The sequence below is a fragment of the Pelodiscus sinensis genome, chromosome 9, assembly GCF_049634645.1.
Source record: "Pelodiscus sinensis isolate JC-2024 chromosome 9, ASM4963464v1, whole genome shotgun sequence".
Classification (NCBI taxonomy): domain Eukaryota; kingdom Metazoa; phylum Chordata; order Testudines; family Trionychidae; genus Pelodiscus; species Pelodiscus sinensis.
The window spans coordinates 65,422,644-65,443,852 of record NC_134719.1 but is presented as its reverse complement, the minus strand read 5'-3'; the positions used below and the strand labels follow the sequence as shown (position 1 = coordinate 65,443,852).

The 21,209-nt window shown below is 64.4% G+C and overlaps 1 protein-coding gene across 4 annotated transcripts in view; it reads right to left on the bottom strand.

Annotated features, from left to right (window-relative positions):
• DDR2 (discoidin domain receptor tyrosine kinase 2) overlaps positions 1 to 21,209 on the bottom strand; it is a 62,673-nt gene that overhangs the window by 8,162 nt on the left and 33,302 nt on the right. For all 4 annotated transcript variants that reach the window (XM_075937092.1, XM_075937095.1, XM_075937093.1 and 1 more), the window contains 4 exons: positions 19,377 to 19,504; positions 16,859 to 17,050; positions 15,935 to 16,169; positions 757 to 906 (listed from right to left, as the gene is read on the bottom strand). In XM_075937092.1, coding sequence (XP_075793207.1) covers positions 757 to 906; positions 15,935 to 16,169; positions 16,859 to 17,050; positions 19,377 to 19,504 — 705 coding nt within the window. The remainder of the gene's footprint in view (positions 1 to 756; positions 907 to 15,934; positions 16,170 to 16,858; positions 17,051 to 19,376; positions 19,505 to 21,209) is intronic.

The following is a 21,209-nucleotide window of genomic DNA, read 5'->3' as shown; positions in this document are numbered from 1 at the left end:
ACCCCAGGGAACTCGATTTCTCATTATGGAGGGGTCAGTATCCCCATCGTAGTGAAAGACCAAGGTCCCAGACTACTGGGAACTGCATAATGTATCGGGCTAGAGAAATGGGACATGGGATGCAGAGCAGTGCACCTGTAGGCTGAGCGCGTGGGCAGCCACCAGGAGAGAGTCAGGTACCACTCAGCTCTGATTAGTAGAACGCCCACAGGTGGCAGCGTGTGTTTCTATTGGTGGCTGGTGCACATCCACACACGCAGTGGTGCAGAACATTTATTCTGCCCAGTGATGGAAAAAATTGAAACCTTGATACCAAGGTTTTATGGTATCTCATTAGCCAGCTAATTACTCCTGTCGTCTGGACACGGGGAGCAGTTGGGATCATGCAAGGGTTCAATCCTGCACAGCGCAGAGTTCGGGCCCAATGCAGCAACGGGTCTCACACACAGAGCATAAGGCACCACAAGCAGCTTGACACACTCAAAGAGCCCAGGCAGAGAGGGCTGCAGAGCTGCAGGAATCTGCACGGGCATTCCCATGCTCTCATCGTCCACCTTTACAGTGAGACTGACCTAGATGCTGAATTCTCAGCCTAACGCTATTTCTGTTCACATGGGAAAGTACAAGTTTATGGAGCTTTTCTGCTAAAGCTTTTGATGGAGATGGAATCTTCCCCCACCCACCCGCCACCGACCCTGCCCTGAATCAGTTATTTTACATCCCTTCCTTGGATGTATTTCCCCACATTTTTCCTACCTGCCGCCCCTGATCCCTGAAGAATTCTCCGGTATTCTCAATGACCTGTTCATCTGAGAGCTGGGAATACGGCTGCTCTCGGCAAAAAGTGAAGGTCTCCCACAGTGTCACCCCAAAAGCCCAAACATCACTGGCTGTAGTGAATTTGCCCTATGGAGAAAGCAGAGAGAGGAGGCTCAGGGTCACAGATGCACACGCACACACTCACTCTCTCCCCCCAAAGAACAGAGCCCTCTTCCCTTGTCTTGGAGAAAAGAGTCAGCTGGCAACAACAGAAACCACTGGAGGCAGCAAGACATGTTTCCTGATCTTGTTCACATTCAGATGGGTGTCATGCGGTTTGGCATGGCTTGCAGCTGTGAGTGCAGACTGTCAGAAAACAGGGCAGGCTCCCCAGACTGGTGGTGGGGTCTACAATTAAGGGTGTTACAAGGATGATAGCACAAGAAGCAATGGGCTTAAATTGTGACAGGAGAGGTTTAGAGTGGCCATTAGGAAGAACTTCCTGCCTGTCAGGGTGGTCAAACACTGGAATAAGTTGCCTGGGGAGGTTGTGGAGATATTTAAGAGCAGGTTGGTCACACACCTGTCAGAGATTGTCTAGAACGGTGCTGGTGCTTGGGGAGAAAGGGTGACCTCTCGAGAGTCCTTGCAGTTCTATGATTGTATCAATTTCACCGAGCCGGTACCAAACGTGAGCTCCTGGAACGCTATCCAGTATTACAGGGAGGCACAGACCATCCCCTGGCACTACCCTGTTTGTCTTGCCACCCAAACTGAATTTTGTAATAAAAGATCACAACCCTAAAATCACAGCACATCAGGTTTCTCCCAGTCCCCAGAGATCAGACATCACCCCGGTCAGTTGGCTGCCTGGGCCTCCCACCAAAGACGATGCTGGCAGTCTGCTCTGCAGAAACTAATCACAGGCAGATTAGCCAAGACACGCTTCCTCTCCAGCTTTTTGGGGGTCACATTATGCCCAATGGCTGCTGCTTGGGTTTCTTGCTTTTTGCCTCTGGCCCGCCTCTCTGCCCCCTTGTGTGTTCCACCCCCGGCCCGCCTCTCTCTGCCCCCTTGTGTGTTCCACCCCCGGCCCGCCTCTCTGCCCCCTTGTGTGTTCCACCCCCGGCCCGCCTCTCTGCCCCCTTGTGTGTTCCACCCCCGGCCCGCCTCTCTGCCCCCTTGTGTGTTCCACCCCCGGCCCGCCTCTCTGCCCCCTTGTGTGTTCCACCCCCGGCCCGCCTCTCTGCCCCCTTGTGTGTTCCACCCCCGGCCCGCCTCTCTCTGCCCCCTTGTGTGTTCCACCCCCGGCCCGCCTCTCTCTGCCCCCTTGTGTGTTCCACCCCCGGCCCGCCTCTCTGCCCCCTTGTGTGTTCCACCCCCGGCCCGCCTCTCTGCCCCCTTGTGTGTTCCACCCCCGGCCCGCCTCTCTCTGCCCCCTTGTGTGTTCCACCCCCGGCCCGCCTCTCTCTGCCCCCTTGTGTGTTCCACCCCCGGCCCGCCTCTCTGCCCCCTTGTGTGTTCCACCCCCGGCCCGCCTCTCTGCCCCCTTGTGTGTTCCACCCCCGGCCCGCCTCTCTGCCCCCTTGTGTGTTCCACCCCCGGCCCGCCTCTCTGCCCCCTTGTGTGTTCCACCCCCGGCCCGCCTCTCTGCCCCCTTGTGTGTTCCACCCCCGGCCCGCCTCTCTCTGCCCCCTTGTGTGTTCCACCCCCGGCCTGCCTCTCTCTGCCCCCTTGTGTGTTCCACCCCCGGCCCGCCTCTCTGCCCCCTTGTGTGTTCCACCCCCGGCCCGCCTCTCTGCCCCCTTGTGTGTTCCACCCCCGGCCCGCCTCTCTCTGCCCCCTTGTGTGTTCCACCCCCGGCCCGCCTCTCTCTGCCCCCTTGTGTGTTCCACCCCCGGCCCGCCTCTCTGCCCCCTTGTGTGTTCCACCCCCGGCCCGCCTCTCTCTGCCCCCTTGTGTGTTCCACCCCCGGCCTGCCTCTCTGCCCCCTTGTGTGTTCCACCCCCGGCCCGCCTCTCTGCCCCCTTGTGTGTTCCACCCCCGGCCTGCCTCTCTGCCCCCTTGTGTGTTCCACCCCCGGCCCGCCTCTCTGCCCCCTTGTGTGTTCCACCCCCGGCCTGCCTCTCTGCCCCCTTGTGTGTTCCACCCCCGGCCCGCCTCTCTCTGCCCCCTTGTGTGTTCCACCCCCGGCCCGCCTCTCTCTGCCCCCTTGTGTGTTCCACCCCCGGCCCACCTCTCTCTGCCCCCTTGTGTGTTCCACCCCCAGCCCGCCTCTCTGCCCCCTTGTGTGTTCCACCCCCGGCCCGCCTCTCTGCCCCCTTGTGTGTTCCACCCCTGGCCCACCTCTCTGCCCCCTTGTGTGTTCCACCCCCAGCCCGCCTCTCTGCCCCCTTGTGTGTTCCACCCCCGGCCCACCTCTCTCTGCCCCCTTGTGTGTTCCACCCCCGGCCCGCCTCTCTCTGCCCCCTTGTGTGTTCCACCCCCGGCCTGCCTCTCTGCCCCCTTGTGTGTTCCACCCCCGGCCCGCCTCTCTGCCCCCTTGTGTGTTCCACCCCCGGCCTGCCTCTCTGCCCCCTTGTGTGTTCCACCCCCGGCCCGCCTCTCTGCCCCCTTGTGTGTTCCACCCCCGGCCCGCCTCTCTGCCCCCTTGTGTGTTCCACCCCCGGCCCGCCTCTCTGCCCCCTTGTGTGTTCCACCCCCGGCCCGCCTCTCTGCCCCCTTGTGTGTTCCACCCCCGGCCCGCCTCTCTGCCCCCTTGTGTGTTCCACCCCCGGCCCGCCTCTCTGCCCCCTTGTGTGTTCCACCCCCGGCCCGCCTCTCTCTGCCCCCTTGTGTGTTCCACCCCCGGCCTGCCTCTCTCTGCCCCCTTGTGTGTTCCACCCCCGGCCCGCCTCTCTGCCCCCTTGTGTGTTCCACCCCCGGCCCGCCTCTCTGCCCCCTTGTGTGTTCCACCCCCGGCCCGCCTCTCTCTGCCCCCTTGTGTGTTCCACCCCCGGCCCGCCTCTCTCTGCCCCCTTGTGTGTTCCACCCCCGGCCCGCCTCTCTGCCCCCTTGTGTGTTCCACCCCCGGCCCGCCTCTCTGCCCCCTTGTGTGTTCCACCCCCGGCCCGCCTCTCTGCCCCCTTGTGTGTTCCACCCCCGGCCTGCCTCTCTGCCCCCTTGTGTGTTCCACCCCCGGCCTGCCTCTCTGCCCCCTTGTGTGTTCCACCCCCGGCCTGCCTCTCTGCCCCCTTGTGTGTTCCACCCCCGGCCCGCCTCTCTCTGCCCCCTTGTGTGTTCCACCCCCGGCCCGCCTCTCTGCTCCCTTGTGTGTTCCACCCCCGGCCTGCCTCTCTGCCCCCTTGTGTGTTCCACCCCCGGCCCGCCTCTCTGCCCCCTTGTGTGTTCCACCCCCGGCCCGCCTCTCTGCCCCCTTGTGTGTTCCACCCCCGGCCCGCCTCTCTGCCCCCTTGTGTGTTCCACCCCCGGCCCGCCTCTCTGCTCCCTTGTGTGTTCTCATATTGTGTGTTCCACCACCTCCCCCCCCCCCGCCTGCCTCTCTGCCCCCTTGTGTGTTCCACCTCTGGCCCCCCTGGCCTGCCTCTCTCTGCCCCCTTGTGTGTTCCACCCCCGGCCCGCCTCTCTGCCCCCTTGTGTGTTCCACCCCCGGCCCGCCTCTCTGCTCCCTTGTGTGTTCTCATATTGTGTGTTCCACCACCTCCCCCCCCCCCACCTGCCTCTCTGCCCCCTTGTGTGTTCCACCCCCGGCCCGCCTCTCTCTGCCCCCTTGTGTGTTCTCATATTGTGTGTTCCACCACCTCCCCCCCCCACCTGCCTCTCTGCCCCCTTGTGTGTTCCACCCCCGGCCCACCTCTCTCTGCCCCCTTGTGTGTTCCACCCCCGGCCCGCCTCTCTGCCCCCTTGTGTGTTCCACCCCCGGCCCGCCTCTCTGCCCCCTTGTGTGTTCCACCCCCGGCCTGCCTCTCTCTGCCCCCTTGTGTGTTCCACCCCCGGCCCGCCTCTCTGCCCCCTTGTGTGTTCCACCCCCGGCCCGCCTCTCTGCCCCCTTGTGTGTTCCACCCCCGGCCTGCCTCTCTCTGCCCCCTTGTGTGTTCCACCCCCGGCCCGCCTCTCTGCCCCCTTGTGTGTTCCACCCCCGGCCTGCCTCTCTCTGCCCCCTTGTGTGTTCCACCCCCGGCCCGCCTCTCTGCCCCCTTGTGTGTTCCACCCCCGGCCCGCCTCTCTGCCCCCTTGTGTGTTCCACCCCCGGCCCGCCTCTCTGCCCCCTTGTGTGTTCCACCCCCGGCCCGCCTCTCTGCCCCCTTGTGTGTTCCACCCCCGGCCCGCCTCTCTCTGCCCCCTTGTGTGTTCCACCCCCGGCCCGCCTCTCTCTGCCCCCTTGTGTGTTCCACCCCCGGCCCGCCTCTCTGCCCCCTTGTGTGTTCCACCCCCGGCCCGCCTCTCTCTGCCCCCTTGTGTGTTCCACCCCCGGCCCCCCTCTCTCTGCCCCCTTGTGTGTTCCACCCCCGGCCCGCCTCTCTCTGCCCCCTTGTGTGTTCCACCCCCGGCCCGCCTCTCTGCCCCCTTGTGTGTTCCACCCCCGGCCCGCCTCTCTCTGCCCCCTTGTGTGTTCCACCCCCGGCCCGCCTCTCTGCCCCCTTGTGTGTTCCACCCCCGGCCCGCCTCTCTCTGCCCCCTTGTGTGTTCCACCCCCGGCCCGCCTCTCTGCCCCCTTGTGTGTTCCACCCCCGGCCCGCCTCTCTGCCCCCTTGTGTGTTCCACCCCCGGCCCGCCTCTCTGCCCCCTTGTGTGTTCCACCCCCGGCCCGCCTCTCTGCCCCCTTGTGTGTTCCACCCCCGGCCTGCCTCTCTGCCCCCTTGTGTGTTCCACCCCCGGCCTGCCTCTCTGCCCCCTTGTGTGTTCCACCCCCGGCCCGCCTCTCTCTGCCCCCTTGTGTGTTCCACCCCCGGCCTGCCTCTCTGCCCCCTTGTGTGTTCCACCCCCGGCCCGCCTCTCTTTGCCCCCTTGTGTGTTCCACCCCCGGCCCGCCTCTCTGCCCCCTTGTGTGTTCCACCCCCGGCCCGCCTCTCTGCCCCCTTGTGTGTTCCACCCCCGGCCCGCCTCTCTGCCCCCTTGTGTGTTCCACCCCCGGCCCGCCTCTCTGCCCCCTTGTGTGTTCCACCCCCGGCCCGCCTCTCTGCCCCCTTGTGTGTTCCACCCCCGGCCCGCCTCTCTCTGCCCCCTTGTGTGTTCCACCCCCGGCCTGCCTCTCTGCTCCCTTGTGTGTTCCACCCCCGGCCCGCCTCTCTGCCCCCTTGTGTGTTCCACCCCCGGCCCGCCTCTCTCTGCCCCCTTGTGTGTTCCACCCCCGGCCCGCCTCTCTGCCCCCTTGTGTGTTCCACCCCCGGCCCGCCTCTCTGCCCCCTTGTGTGTTCCACCCCCGGCCCGCCTCTCTGCCCCCTTGTGTGTTCCACCCCCGGCCCGCCTCTCTCTGCCCCCTTGTGTGTTCCACCCCCGGCCTGCCTCTCTGCCCCCTTGTGTGTTCCACCCCCAGCCTGCCTCTCTGCCCCCTTGTGTGTTCCACCCCCGGCCCGCCTCTCTGCCCCCTTGTGTGTTCCACCCCCGGCCCGCCTCTCTGCCCCCTTGTGTGTTCCACCCCCGGCCCGCCTCTCTGCCCCCTTGTGTGTTCCACCCCCGGCCCGCCTCTCTGCTCCCTTGTGTGTTCCACCCCCGGCCCGCCTCTCTGCTCCCTTGTGTGTTCCACCCCCGGCCCGCCTCTCTGCCCCCTTGTGTGTTCCACCCCCGGCCCGCCTCTCTGCTCCCTTGTGTGTTCCACCCCCGGCCCGCCTCTCTGCCCCCTTGTGTGTTCCACCCCCGGCCCGCCTCTCTCTGCCCCCTTGTGTGTTCCACCCCCGGCCTGCCTCTCTGCCCCCTTGTGTGTTCCACCCCCGGCCCGCCTCTCTGCCCCCTTGTGTGTTCCACCCCCGGCCCGCCTCTCTGCCCCCTTGTGTGTTCCACCCCCGGCCCGCCTCTCTGCCCCCTTGTGTGTTCCACCCCGGCCCGCCTCTCTGCCCCCTTGTGTGTTCCACCCCCGGCCCGCCTCTCTGCCCCCTTGTGTGTTCCACCCCCGGCCCGCCTCTCTCTGCCCCCTTGTGTGTTCCACCCCCGGCCTGCCTCTCTGCCCCCTTGTGTGTTCCACCCCCGGCCCGCCTCTCTGCTCCCTTGTGTGTTCCACCCCCGGCCCGCCTCTCTGCCCCCTTGTGTGTTCCACCCCCGGCCCGCCTCTCTCTGCCCCCTTGTGTGTTCCACCCCCGGCCCGCCTCTCTCTGCCCCCTTGTGTGTTCCACCCCCGGCCTGCCTCTCTGCCCCCTTGTGTGTTCCACCCCCGGCCCGCCTCTCTGCCCCCTTGTGTGTTCCACCCCCGGCCTGCCTCTCTGCCCCCTTGTGTGTTCCACCCCCGGCCCGCCTCTCTCTGCCCCCTTGTGTGTTCCACCCCCGGCCCGCCTCTCTCTGCCCCCTTGTGTGTTCCACCCCCGGCCCGCCTCTCTGCCCCCTTGTGTGTTCCACCCCCGGCCCGCCTCTCTCTGCCCCCTTGTGTGTTCCACCCCCGGCCCGCCTCTCTCTGCCCCCTTGTGTGTTCCACCCCCGGCCTGCCTCTCTGCCCCCTTGTGTGTTCCACCCCCGGCCTGCCTCTCTGCCCCCTTGTGTGTTCCACCCCCGGCCCGCCTCTCTGCCCCCTTGTGTGTTCCACCCCCGGCCTGCCTCTCTGCCCCCTTGTGTGTTCCACCCCCGGCCCGCCTCTCTGCCCCCTTGTGTGTTCCACCCCCGGCCCGCCTCTCTCTGCCCCCTTGTGTGTTCCACCCCCGGCCCGCCTCTCTGCCCCCTTGTGTGTTCCACCCCCGGCCCGCCTCTCTGCCCCCTTGTGTGTTCCACCCCCGGCCCGCCTCTCTGCCCCCTTGTGTGTTCCACCCCCGGCCCGCCTCTCTGCCCCCTTGTGTGTTCCACCCCCGGCCCGCCTCTCTCTGCCCCCTTGTGTGTTCCACCCCCGGCCCGCCTCTCTCTGCCCCCTTGTGTGTTCCACCCCCGGCCCGCCTCTCTGCCCCCTTGTGTGTTCCACCCCCGGCCCGCCTCTCTGCCCCCTTGTGTGTTCCACCCCCGGCCTGCCTCTCTGCCCCCTTGTGTGTTCCACCCCCGGCCTGCCTCTCTGCCCCCTTGTGTGTTCCACCCCCGGCCCACCTCTCTGCCCCCTTGTGTGTTCCACCCCCGGCCTGCCTCTCTGCCCCCTTGTGTGTTCCACCCCCGGCCTGCCTCTCTGCCCCCTTGTGTGTTCCACCCCCGGCCTGCCTCTCTGCCCCCTTGTGTGTTCCACCCCCGGCCCGCCTCTCTCTGCCCCCTTGTGTGTTCCACCCCCGGCCCGCCTCTCTGCCCCCTTGTGTGTTCCACCCCCGGCCCGCCTCTCTGCCCCCTTGTGTGTTCCACCCCCGGCCCGCCTCTCTGCTCCCTTGTGTGTTCTCATATTGTGTGTTCCACCACCTCCCCCCCCCCCGCCTGCCTCTCTGCCCCCTTGTGTGTTCCACCTCTGGCCCCCCTGGCCTGCCTCTCTCTGCCCCCTTGTGTGTTCCACCCCCGGCCCGCCTCTCTGCCCCCTTGTGTGTTCCACCCCCGGCCCGCCTCTCTGCTCCCTTGTGTGTTCTCATATTGTGTGTTCCACCACCTCCCCCCCCCCCACCTGCCTCTCTGCCCCCTTGTGTGTTCCACCCCCGGCCCGCCTCTCTCTGCCCCCTTGTGTGTTCTCATATTGTGTGTTCCACCACCTCCCCCCCCCACCTGCCTCTCTGCCCCCTTGTGTGTTCCACCCCCGGCCCACCTCTCTCTGCCCCCTTGTGTGTTCCACCCCCGGCCCGCCTCTCTCTGCCCCCTTGTGTGTTCTCATATTGTGTGTTCCACCACCTCCCCCCCCCCACCTGCCTCTCTGCCCCCTTGTGTGTTCCACCCCCGGCCCACCTCTCTCTGCCCCCTTGTGTGTTCCACCCCCGGCCCGCCTCTCTGCCCCCTTGTGTGTTCCACCCCCGGCCCGCCTCTCTGCCCCCTTGTGTGTTCCACCCCCGGCCTGCCTCTCTCTGCCCCCTTGTGTGTTCCACCCCCGGCCTGCCTCTCTCTGCCCCCTTGTGTGTTCCACCCCCGGCCCGCCTCTCTGCCCCCTTGTGTGTTCCACCCCCGGCCTGCCTCTCTCTGCCCCCTTGTGTGTTCCACCCCCGGCCCGCCTCTCTGCCCCCTTGTGTGTTCCACCCCCGGCCTGCCTCTCTCTGCCCCCTTGTGTGTTCCACCCCCGGCCCGCCTCTCTGCCCCCTTGTGTGTTCCACCCCCGGCCCGCCTCTCTGCCCCCTTGTGTGTTCCACCCCCGGCCCGCCTCTCTGCCCCCTTGTGTGTTCCACCCCCGGCCCGCCTCTCTGCCCCCTTGTGTGTTCCACCCCCGGCCCGCCTCTCTGCCCCCTTGTGTGTTCCACCCCCGACCCGCCTCTCTGCCCCCTTGTGTGTTCCACCCCCGGCCCGCCTCTCTCTGCCCCCTTGTGTGTTCCACCCCCGGCCCGCCTCTCTGCCCCCTTGTGTGTTCCACCCCCGGCCCGCCTCTCTGCCCCCTTGTGTGTTCCACCCCCGGCCCGCCTCTCTCTGCCCCCTTGTGTGTTCCACCCCCGGCCTGCCTCTCTGCCCCCTTGTGTGTTCCACCCCCGGCCCGCCTCTCTGCCCCCTTGTGTGTTCCACCCCCGGCCCGCCTCTCTCTGCCCCCTTGTGTGTTCCACCCCCGGCCCGCCTCTCTGCCCCCTTGTGTGTTCCACCCCCGGCCCGCCTCTCTCTGCCCCCTTGTGTGTTCTCATATTGTGTGTTCCACCACCTCCCCCCCCCCACCTGCCTCTCTGCCCCCTTGTGTGTTCCACCCCCGGCCCACCTCTCTCTGCCCCCTTGTGTGTTCCACCCCCGGCCCGCCTCTCTGCCCCCTTGTGTGTTCCACCCCCGGCCCGCCTCTCTGCCCCCTTGTGTGTTCCACCCCCGGCCTGCCTCTCTCTGCCCCCTTGTGTGTTCCACCCCCGGCCTGCCTCTCTCTGCCCCCTTGTGTGTTCCACCCCCGGCCCGCCTCTCTGCCCCCTTGTGTGTTCCACCCCCGGCCTGCCTCTCTCTGCCCCCTTGTGTGTTCCACCCCCGGCCCGCCTCTCTGCCCCCTTGTGTGTTCCACCCCCGGCCTGCCTCTCTCTGCCCCCTTGTGTGTTCCACCCCCGGCCTGCCTCTCTGCCCCCTTGTGTGTTCCACCCCCGGCCTGCCTCTCTGCCCCCTTGTGTGTTCCACCCCCGGCCCGCCTCTCTGCCCCCTTGTGTGTTCCACCCCCGGCCCGCCTCTCTGCCCCCTTGTGTGTTCCACCCCCGGCCCGCCTCTCTGCCCCCTTGTGTGTTCCACCCCCGGCCCGCCTCTCTGCCCCCTTGTGTGTTCCACCCCCGGCCCGCCTCTCTGCTCCCTTGTGTGTTCCACCCCCGGCCCACCTCTCTCTGCCCCCTTGTGTGTTCCACCCCCGGCCCGCCTCTCTCTGCCCCCTTGTGTGTTCCACCCCCGGCCCGCCTCTCTGCCCCCTTGTGTGTTCCACCCCCGGCCCGCCTCTCTGCCCCCTTGTGTGTTCCACCCCCGGCCCACCTCTCTCTGCCCCCTTGTGTGTTCCACCCCCGGCCCGCCTCTCTGCCCCCTTGTGTGTTCCACCCCCGGCCTGCCTCTCTCTGCCCCCTTGTGTGTTCCACCCCCGGCCCGCCTCTCTGCCCCCTTGTGTGTTCCACCCCCGGCCCGCCTCTCTGCCCCCTTGTGTGTTCCACCCCCGGCCTGCCTCTCTGCCCCCTTGTGTGTTCCACCCCCGGCCCACCTCTCTCTGCCCCCTTGTGTGTTCCACCCCCGGCCCGCCTCTCTGCCCCCTTGTGTGTTCCACCCCCGGCCCGCCTCTCTGCCCCCTTGTGTGTTCCACCCCCGGCCCGCCTCTCTGCCCCCTTGTGTGTTCCACCCCCGGCCCGCCTCTCTGCCCCCTTGTGTGTTCCACCCCCGGCCCGCCTCTCTCTGCCCCCTTGTGTGTTGCACCCCCGGCCCGCCTCTCTGCCCCCTTGTGTGTTCCACCCCCGGCCCGCCTCTCTGCCCCCTTGTGTGTTCCACCCCCGGCCCGCCTCTCTGCCCCCTTGTGTGTTCCACCCCCGGCCCGCCTCTCTGCCCCCTTGTGTGTTCCACCCCCGGCCCGCCTCTCTCTGCCCCCTTGTGTGTTCCACCCCCGGCCCGCCTCTCTGCCCCCTTGTGTGTTCCACCCCCGGCCCGCCTCTCTGCCCCCTTGTGTGTTCCACCCCCGGCCCGCCTCTCTCTGCCCCCTTGTGTGTTCCACCCCCGGCCCGCCTCTCTCTGCCCCCTTGTGTGTTCCACCCCCGGCCCGCCTCTCTCTGCCCCCTTGTGTGTTCCACCCCCGGCCCGCCTCTCTGCCCCCTTGTGTGTTCCACCCCCGGCCCGCCTCTCTCTGCCCCCTTGTGTGTTCCACCCCCGGCCCACCTCTCTCTGCCCCCTTGTGTGTTCCACCCCCGGCCCGCCTCTCTCTGCCCCCTTGTGTGTTCCACCCCCGGCCTGCCTCTCTGCCCCCTTGTGTGTTCCACCCCCGGCCTGCCTCTCTGCCCCCTTGTGTGTTCCACCCCCGGCCTGCCTCTCTGCCCCCTTGTGTGTTCCACCCCCGGCCCGCCTCTCTCTGCCCCGTTGTGTGTTCCACCCCCGGCCCGCCTCTCTCTGCCCCCTTGTGTGTTCCACCCCCGGCCCACCTCTCTCTGCCCCCTTGTGTGTTCCACCCCCGGCCCGCCTCTCTCTGCCCCCTTGTGTGTTCCACCCCCGGCCCGCCTCTCTCTGCCCCCTTGTGTGTTCCACCCCCGGCCCGCCTCTCTGCCCCCTTGTGTGTTCCACCCCCGGCCCGCCTCTCTCTGCCCCCTTGTGTGTTCCACCCCCGGCCCACCTCTCTCTGCCCCCTTGTGTGTTCCACCCCCGGCCCGCCTCTCTCTGCCCCCTTGTGTGTTCCACCCCCGGCCCGCCTCTCTCTGCCCCCTTGTGTGTTCCACCCCCGGCCCGCCTCTCTGCCCCCTTGTGTGTTCCACCCCCGGCCCGCCTCTCTGCCCCCTTGTGTGTTCCACCCCCGGCCCGCCTCTCTCTGCCCCCTTGTGTGTTCCACCCCCGGCCCGCCTCTCTCTGCCCCCTTGTGTGTTCCACCCCCGGCCCGCCTCTCTCTGCCCCCTTGTGTGTTCCACCCCCGGCCCGCCTCTCTGCCCCCTTGTGTGTTCCACCCCCGGCCCGCCTCTCTGCCCCCTTGTGTGTTCCACCCCCGGCCCGCCTCTCTCTGCCCCCTTGTGTGTTCCACCCCCGGCCCGCCTCTCTGCTCCCTTGTGTGTTCCACCCCCGGCCCGCCTCTCTGCCCCCTTGTGTGTTCCACCCCCGGCCCGCCTCTCTCTGCCCCCTTGTGTGTTCCACCCCCGGCCCGCCTCTCTCTGCCCCCTTGTGTGTTCCACCCCCGGCCCGCCTCTCTGCCCCCTTGTGTGTTCCACCCCCGGCCCGCCTCTCTGCCCCCTTGTGTGTTCCACCCCCGGCCCGCCTCTCTGCCCCCTTGTGTGTTCCACCCCCGGCCCGCCTCTCTGCCCCCTTGTGTGTTCCACCCCCGGCCCGCCTCTCTCTGCCCCCTTGTGTGTTCCACCCCCGGCCCGCCTCTCTGCCCCCTTGTGTGTTCCACCCCCGGCCCGCCTCTCTGCCCCCTTGTGTGTTCCACCCCCGGCCTGCCTCTCTCTGCCCCCTTGTGTGTTCCACCCCCGGCCCACCTCTCTCTGCCCCCTTGTGTGTTCCACCCCCGGCCCACCTCTCTCTGCCCCCTTGTGTGTTCCACCCCCGGCCCGCCTCTCTGCCCCCTTGTGTGTTCCACCCCCGGCCCGCCTCTCTGCCCCCTTGTGTGTTCCACCCCCGGCCCGCCTCTCTGCCCCCTTGTGTGTTCCACCCCCGGCCTGCCTCTCTGCCCCCTTGTGTGTTCCACCCCCGGCCTGCCTCTCTGCCCCCTTGTGTGTTCCACCCCCGGCCCGCCTCTCTGCCCCCTTGTGTGTTCCACCCCCGGCCCGCCTCTCTGCCCCCTTGTGTGTTCCACCCCCGGCCTGCCTCTCTGCCCCCTTGTGTGTTCCACCCCTGGCCCCCCCGGCCCGCCTCTCTGCCCCCTTGTGTGTTCCACCCCCGGCCCGCCTCTCTCTGCCCCCTTGTGTGTTCCACCCCCGGCCCGCCTCTCTGCCCCCTTGTGTGTTCCACCCCCGGCCCGCCTCTCTGCCCCCTTGTGTGTTCCACCCCCGGCCCGCCTCTCTGCCCCCTTGTGTGTTCCACCCCCGGCCCGCCTCTCTCTGCCCCCTTGTGTGTTCCACCCCCGGCCCGCCTCTCTGCCCCCTTGTGTGTTCCACCCCCGGCCCGCCTCTCTGCCCCCTTGTGTGTTCCACCCCCGGCCCGCCTCTCTGCCCCCTTGTGTGTTCCACCCCCGGCCCGCCTCTCTGCCCCCTTGTGTGTTCCACCCCCGGCCCGCCTCTCTTTGCCCCCTTGTGTGTTCCACCCCCGGCCCGCCTCTCTGCCCCCTTGTGTGTTCCACCCCCGGCCCGCCTCTCTGCCCCCTTGTGTGTTCCACCCCCGGCCTGCCTCTCTGCCCCCTTGTGTGTTCCACCCCCGGCCTGCCTCTCTGCCCCCTTGTGTGTTCCACCCCCGGCCCGCCTCTCTGCCCCCTTGTGTGTTCCACCCCCGGCCCGCCTCTCTGCCCCCTTGTGTGTTCCACCCCCGGCCTGCCTCTCTGCCCCCTTGTGTGTTCCACCCCTGGCCCCCCCGGCCCACCTCTCTCTGCCCCCTTGTGTGTTCCACCCCTGGCCCCCCCGGCCCGCCTCTCTGCCCCCTTGTGTGTTCCACCCCCGGCCCGCCTCTCTCTGCCCCCTTGTGTGTTCCACCCCCGGCCCGCCTCTCTCTGCCCCCTTGTGTGTTCCACCCCTGGCCCCCCCGGCCCGCCTCTCTGCCCCCTTGTGTGTTCCACCCCCGGCCCACCTCTCTCTGCCCCCTTGTGTGTTCCACCTCTGGCCCCCCTGGCCTGCCTCTCTGCCCCTTTGTGTGTTCCACCTCTGGCCCCCCCGGCCTGCCTCTCTGCCCCCTTGTGTGTTCCACCCCCGGCCCACCTCTCTCTGCCCCCTTGTGTGTTCCACCCCTGGCCCCCCCGGCCCGCCTCTCTGCCCCCTTGTGTGTTCCACCCCCGGCCCGCCTCTCTCTGCCCCCTTGTGTGTTCCACCTCTGGCCCCCCTGGCCTGCCTCTCTGCCCCTTTGTGTGTTCCACCTCTGGCCCCCCCGGCCTGCCTCTCTGCCCCCTTGTGTGTTCCACCTCTGGCCCCCCTGGCCTGCCTCTCTGCCCCTTTGTGTGTTCCACCTCTGGCCCCCCCGGCCTGCCTCTCTGCCCCCTTGTGTGTTCCACCTCTGGCCCCCCTGGCCTGCCTCTCTCTGCCCCCTTGTGTGTTCCACCCCCGGCCCGCCTCTCTCTGCCCCCTTGTGTGTTCCACCCCCGGCCCGCCTCTCTCTGCCCCCTTGTGTGTTCCACCTCTGGCCCCCCTGGCCTGCCTCTCTGCCCCTTTGTGTGTTCCACCTCTGGCCCCCCCGGCCTGCCTCTCTGCCCCCTTGTGTGTTCCACCTCTGGCCCCCCCGGCCTGCCTCTCTGCCCCCTTGTGTGTTCCACCTCTGGCCCCCCTGGCCTGCCTCTCTGCCCCTTTGTGTGTTCCACCTCTGGCCCCCCCGGCCTGCCTCTCTGCCCCCTTGTGTGTTCCACCTCTGGCCCCCCTGGCCTGCCTCTCTGCCCCTTTGTGTGTTCCACCTCTGGCCCCCCCGGCCTGCCTCTCTGCCCCCTTGTGTGTTCCACCTCTGGCCCCCCTGGCCTGCCTCTCTGCCCCCTTGTGTGTTCCACCCCCGGCCCGCCTCTCTCTGCCCCCTTGTGTGTTCCACCCCTGGCCCCCCCGGCCTGCCTCTCTGCCCCCTTGTGTGTTCCACCTCTGGCCCCCCTGGCCTGCCTCTCTGCCCCTTTGTGTGTTCCACCTCTGGCCCCCCCGGCCTGCCTCTCTGCCCCCTTGTGTGTTCCACCTCTGGCCCCCCCGGCCTGCCTCTCTGCCCCCTTGTGTGTTCCACCTCTGGCCCCCCTGGCCTGCCTCTCTGCCCCCTTGTGTGTTCCACCTCTGGCCCCCCTGGCCTGCCTCTCTGCCCCCTTGTGTGTTCCACCTCTGGCCCCCCCGGCCCGCCTCTCTCTGCCCCCTTGTGTGTTCCACCCCGCCCCCGGCCCGCCTCTCTCTGCCCCCTTGTTTGTTCTCAGCTTGCGTGTTCCACCCCCCCGCCCCGCCCAAACTCCTCACATTCCACGCTCCAGTATTGCTCAGGGGTGCTGAGTGCCCACTATTTCTTGGGGGTGCTTGAGCCCCAGGGCACTCTTGGAGCCAGCACCTGGAGTCCCCTTCTGTCACAGGGCTGCAGTCGGAGACAAAGCCATGCAAATGCACTCGGCAGTCACCCGGTGAGTCTGCTACTCTCAGCTGCACTGGACACACGCAGCACAATGGGGTGTGGAAAGCAAGAGGGCTCTAGCCCCACACGACGGTTTGCTCAGTCACACACCAGCTTTGGGTACACGCCACGAGGCCAGTCTGGGCACAATGCAGCCCCTCCCTCCAGCACCCAGGCCCTGGCTGGGGCAGGTGCCAATGGATGACTGGAGAGCAGATCTGATTGACTTCCCAAGTAGCTGTCACAGGGCCTAAGAGGGAGGCGACCTCAAGAAATGAGCTCACTTGGCAAGGCCCTGGCTCAGGAAAGACTTGCCATGGACAAAGTGCCCCACACGCACACAGCTGCCCAAACAGGTAAAGAGCCATTTGCAATGATCAAGCCAGGCCTCTAGCTACACCCACTGGCCCTGCTCGGGCGTCACTCAACTACAGAGCAACCGAGTGCATGCCCTGGGCCACACATGTCAACATGGAGCCCCCATTCCATCCTGCCCCTTGACCAATCCTAGGAGACGGCTACAGGCAGGGGCACTGAAACCCATTCCCCATGCTCACCCAGTGCTCCCCAAGCTCTCACTAGCTCCCTGGCAATCCCCACTTACCAATAAGATGCTCTCCCAAGACATCCAGCGAATAGGAAGCACGGCCCGCCCCTGGATTCGGTAGTAGTCTCCACTGTACAGGTTTCTGCTCATGCCGAAATCCGCAATCTTGATGGTGAAGCTCTTACCCACCAAGCAGTTGCGTGTGGCCAGGTCCCGGTGCACAAAATTCAGAGAGGACAGGTACTTCATGCCGGAGGCGATCTGAGTGGCCATGAACTTCAGGTCCGAGTAGCTGCAGCGACAGGAAGGTCAAAGGAGGGGTGAGGGGGAGGAGCAGGCCTTGAGCCAGCTGGGAGCCATGTCACCTAACCCGGAGCAGCTCCCCACAGCCTGCCCTTGGAAATGCGAACCCGGCACGCCAACAGCACGAGTGGCTCCCATGGTGGATGAATCACGGAGCAGGCTGGAGCGGCCAGTCAGGGGAGGAGTGTCCCTCCAGTAGGGCACAGAAGAATGAGCCTAGCACGGAGGGCAGAGCAGCCTGGACAGATTCCTACTCCTGCTACTCAGAGGTTCGGTACATCCCCACAACAGGGCAGCACCGCAAGCTGGAGCCCAACACATGACAATGAAATGGGCATTTTCTCCTGCTGGTGCTCTCAGCGTCTCCACCTGGTCACACCAACCCCCCCCCCCCCGCCCCATCATCCCCCAGACTCCCGCCACTTGCCCCCATCCCCTCCAATCCCCCCTGCCTCACCTCCACCCACACACACCCACTCTTGTCACCTGTCCTCCCTTTCCTCAGTTCCCACCTACCTCGCCACACTCCTCAGCCAGTCGCCCCCCTTCTCACCTGCTCCCCTACCCAGTCATACCCTCCCCTTTCTGTGTCCCCTATGAACTCCCACATGCCTGCGCCCTTCTGCCCAGCATGCTGGCAGGGCGGCAGACTCTGCGTAGGGGACGGGCAGAGGCTACCTGACAATGGGTGCGCTGCTGTGCGGGGGGTGCTGGGGTTCGTGGCGGGACAGGAACTGGTGGAGGTCTCCATTCTCCATATACTCCGTGATCATGCAGAGAGGGTCGTCGGTGATGCACACGGCCAGCAGCCGGATGATATTGGGGTCCTTGAGCCGCGACATGATTTTAATCTCCTTCAGGAAGTCGTTCCTTTCAGAAACAAAACCACATGGGCACGCGTGGTCATCCATGGCTAGTGCCACGCACCCAGCCAACCTAGGGGACCCACAGGGATGGACGGACGGAGCCACTGGAGTTAATGGGACACTATTCAAGGGTGGAAAGGCCCCCAGAGAGCAACTTGCACAGCAAAGGACACCGCTGCTAGAGGCAGATGTTAGCGGGAAAATATTGCTGCACCTTTGCCAGGGGGTACCAGGCTCAGGGCCTGGGACGTCCGTCTGGAGCAGCAAATGGTGGAGAAGTCAGGGACCTGCCCATGCAAGCTGGCTACTCACAGAACATACCAATGGCCCAGGTCAGACAGGGAACAAATGGCACAGAGGCAACTTGCTCCTCCAGAAACCTCCGCTAAGGCTCCACGGCTCTGACATCACACGGCAGCTCTCTTGGGCTGGACCTGCCAGGGTCCTGCCTCACTCCCCAGGAACTACACCCTGGAAACCATGTTAGTCCTGGGCCGGCTGCTCCCTTAGGAGCACAAGGGCCTGGAAGACGACCTAGCCGCTACTCCCCAACTCTCCTGCGTGACGTGGCTGAGTGTGCTCAGACCCCCACAGGTGCTGCTGGACAGGTTGTGCATGGGTCCCAGCAGGAAGGCCAAGCTTCAGTCACGGGTAGTTTTGGTCAAGGTCACGGATGGGTCATGGGCAATACATCAACATTCACAGCCCACGTCCCGTCCATCCACTCTTACCAGAGATAACCGTGGCTGAATCTCTACTTCTGGGGCCCCTGCTGTCACGTCTCCCGGGGACTGCTCTCTAGCCAATGGTCCTGCTCGGGTGGTCCCCAGAGCCAGCTGCCTGGGGCTTCCCAAGCAGCAGCTGGTGCAGCTGGACTAGATGTAGCCCCTAGGATCACTGCTCCCCACCCAGCTTCCATGGCAGCAGTGCTGCTGGCCCACTGTCTGCGTGAGCTGGGAGACCCAGAGCCACTCCCGGCCCGGCCCTAGGAACAGAACAGAGGGAGAAGAGAGGCCAGGTGCGTGGGTGCCTTGACGGGCATTTCCCAATGTTTGGGGCCCGTGCAGCCTGCACTTCACATTTCCAGGGCTTGGATTTAAAAGTCTCTTGGTTTTATTTCCTCAGCTCCAACGCTCTTGTGAGCGTGTTCCTGGTCTAGCCTCCAGTTCAGCTTCACCAGGGTTTGCTCTAGGGGGGCTAGTGCATGCAGCAGGGAGCTCACATTGCAGGACCCCAGACTTGTGCCCATTACCTGTAACACACCCGTGGCTCCCTGGCACTACTCAGCTTTCCCTGTGTGGCAGCCCAATGACTACTTGGGATTTCATGGCATCAGTGAGGCCAGAACTCAGATCTGCCTGCTCTAAGTGCATAGCCCCTCACCACTTGAGCTAAAGGAGACTCTCCCCCTGCTGTATAAGGCCTATGACACAGGGTCTGATTGCAAACTGAGCACTTCTGATTCCAAAGTAGAAGGCAGCGGTGACAACCACATACTAGCCAGAGAAATAAACAACAAGAAGTTAATTTGTAAAAGCCCCGCTCCTTCCTGTGCGGTTGACTCGTCTCTCTTGGGAGCATTCTTCCAACCCGATCCATTTTGAATGCAGAACACAGGACTTGCTGTAGCGACTGAGGTCACCGCCCAACTAGATTAGACCGCTGTCAGGTGGCGGGGGCATTGCAGGCCACTCAGAGATGCTGCTCTGCACAAATCGCTACGGATGCCAAGGCCCCTCCGCCCCCTTTCCCACAACTTGTGAACTGCCGGGAGCCTGGCCTAGCCTGCCCGGATGGTGCGGTTTGCAGTTGCCGAGATGGCAGAAGCCCAGTGGCGTGGACTGAACACGGGCAGTATTTTAAATCAAACTTGCAAATATCGGTTCAGGGGCAGCTAGGCAACAGCGGGGGGGCCAGAATCAAGAGCTGGGTGCAAAGCGGCAGGTGGGGAATTGACCCAGCAGCGGGTGACACATGAATGGCTGATGCTCAGAACTTGGCAATGAAAGGCTGCAGTTACACACGCCCTCAGGAAGGCCACATGTGACCTGTTTCCTGACTCCCCCGGCTGGTGATGCTGCTTTTGAATGGAGCTCCCCAAGGCTCTAGATAAGAAATAGCGGGGAAAGCTCCAAGAGCGCCTCTCCTGCCTCCATCGTGTCCTTGCTAAAGGAGGGCAGGGTGATGTGTCCAAATGGATTCGGGAACACACAGGAGACTTGACTAGCTTCTGAAAAAGGGACTCCTGGAGCAGGCTCTCGGACAAACACACAGAGCAGAGGCCCCGGGTAACAGGAGGCTGAGTCGTCAAACTTCACATGAACCCAAACCTGGCGTTCTTGTTGGCGTCTGCTCGCAGCATTTTCACAGCTACCAGGACGGGTTGGCTGGAGCTGACGTCCAAAGCAAAATCTTTGTCCATGAATTTTTCCATTCCCTCCACTTCGCAGAGATGAACCTAGAGGGAGCAATGGGTAGTGTTTACCTTTGCCATCCAGTTCTTTTGTTTCCAGGACCTGGGACTTCTTGGGGGTCAAATCAGAGCAACCGAGGCTTATACTCAAACAGGAGCCAAATCAGACCCTTGACACTTCGGCCACAACAGTTCTTTTCAGTTCTGACCGTTTTCCTAGCTGCTTTGCCAGCTCTGGTCCTGAAAGTGACTGACAGGTGGTGGAGTGGTGATTGTGTTTTGCTGCACTCCTCGCCCCTCTCCCTGGCTCAGGAATCAAAGGCCTTGCAGAGTACTCTGAGAAAGCATGGATGGCAGTCGGTGCCTCTGGCCATACTGCCTTCTGGCCAGAAGGTGGAAAGTGCCACATTGACCCCTGTTGCTACCTGAGCGAATACAGCCCACCAGCAGTAAACTGGACACAGACCTGAGCCGAGGCAGCAGCGCGGCCCTCTTCTGGAACATGCGGTGACACATCAGTGCCACCAGACCCTGCAGACCTGTTCCCCAGGAGCGGTACATTCCAGCTGATAGTCAACACAAACCTTCACTGCCTTTCCCTCCTGTTAGTGCCAACAGAACAAGCCCCAGAGCCAGAACTAGCAATAGAACTACTTACTCAGATCCAGCCTGTGACAACCACAGCTCCCTTCCTGGAAACAGTGGGGCGCCCCTCGCTGTCCCTGCAGGCATATTTAGTCTCAAGAACATAAGAACGACCACTCTGGGGCAGACTCACAGAAGATTAGGGCTGGAAGAAGCTTCAGGAGGTCATGGTCATGACCCCCTCCTCGCTTTAAGAAAACTGGCTTATGAATATGCATAACTCAAAGATGCTTTATGCAAAACAGGTTGTGTAACATACTTTTAAAGTTACAGTCTATTGAATCTGTATATCCTGGTTTGTCCATGTACCATTCTCACATGTAAAGTTAGAAATATGAAGTGTGAATCTGCTTTTAGTTCTAAATGTGCTAATGAAGGCCAGTAGTGATATTTTAGGCTCAGTATTCAAACCAAGGACCTGTGGATGGTCATGTTAGTCCTAAAAGCTCCAACTGTGGCTGGTCCTATAAAGACACGTGACCATGCCCCCGGTACTGGAATCCACCTTGACTCTGGTATTTTTCCATGAGTGCTAAACAAAGGGTTCCTGCCCCAGGGAAAGTCTATTTAAGGAATGGAAGGTGATCAGCTTTGGTCTTCAGCTGGCTTCTGAAATTGCCACCTTAAGAGGATACACATGGCCGAGGGAGGGAGAGTGAGGGGGAAATGAAGTCAAAGCTGCTGGACCCAGGTCAGAAAAATATCAACTCTGGCCTGAGACAAGAACAACTGTGTAATGTAAGACTTAAAAACAAATAGTCTTGCCGTACCTTAGGCTATGTGTAGACTGCATTGTTTTTTTGGGGGGGATACCAGAGGTATCCCAAAAAAGTAACGCCGCAGCCACAGAAGGCATCCACTTTTTCAAAAAAAAAATATTTTTGTTTTAAAAGTGGACACACTCTTTTGCCATCCCTGTAAACCTCGTTCTATGAAGAAGAAGGGATATGTCGAAAGAGCACTTTTTTTCCAAAATTTGGCACCATGTAGGAATGCCAAATTTCAGAAAAGCCTCTTTCGAAAGTAAATTGGAAAAAGATATGCAATTTGCATATCGCAAATTGTGTTTATTGTTCCAATTTAGCCCTGCAGTGTAAACCTAGCT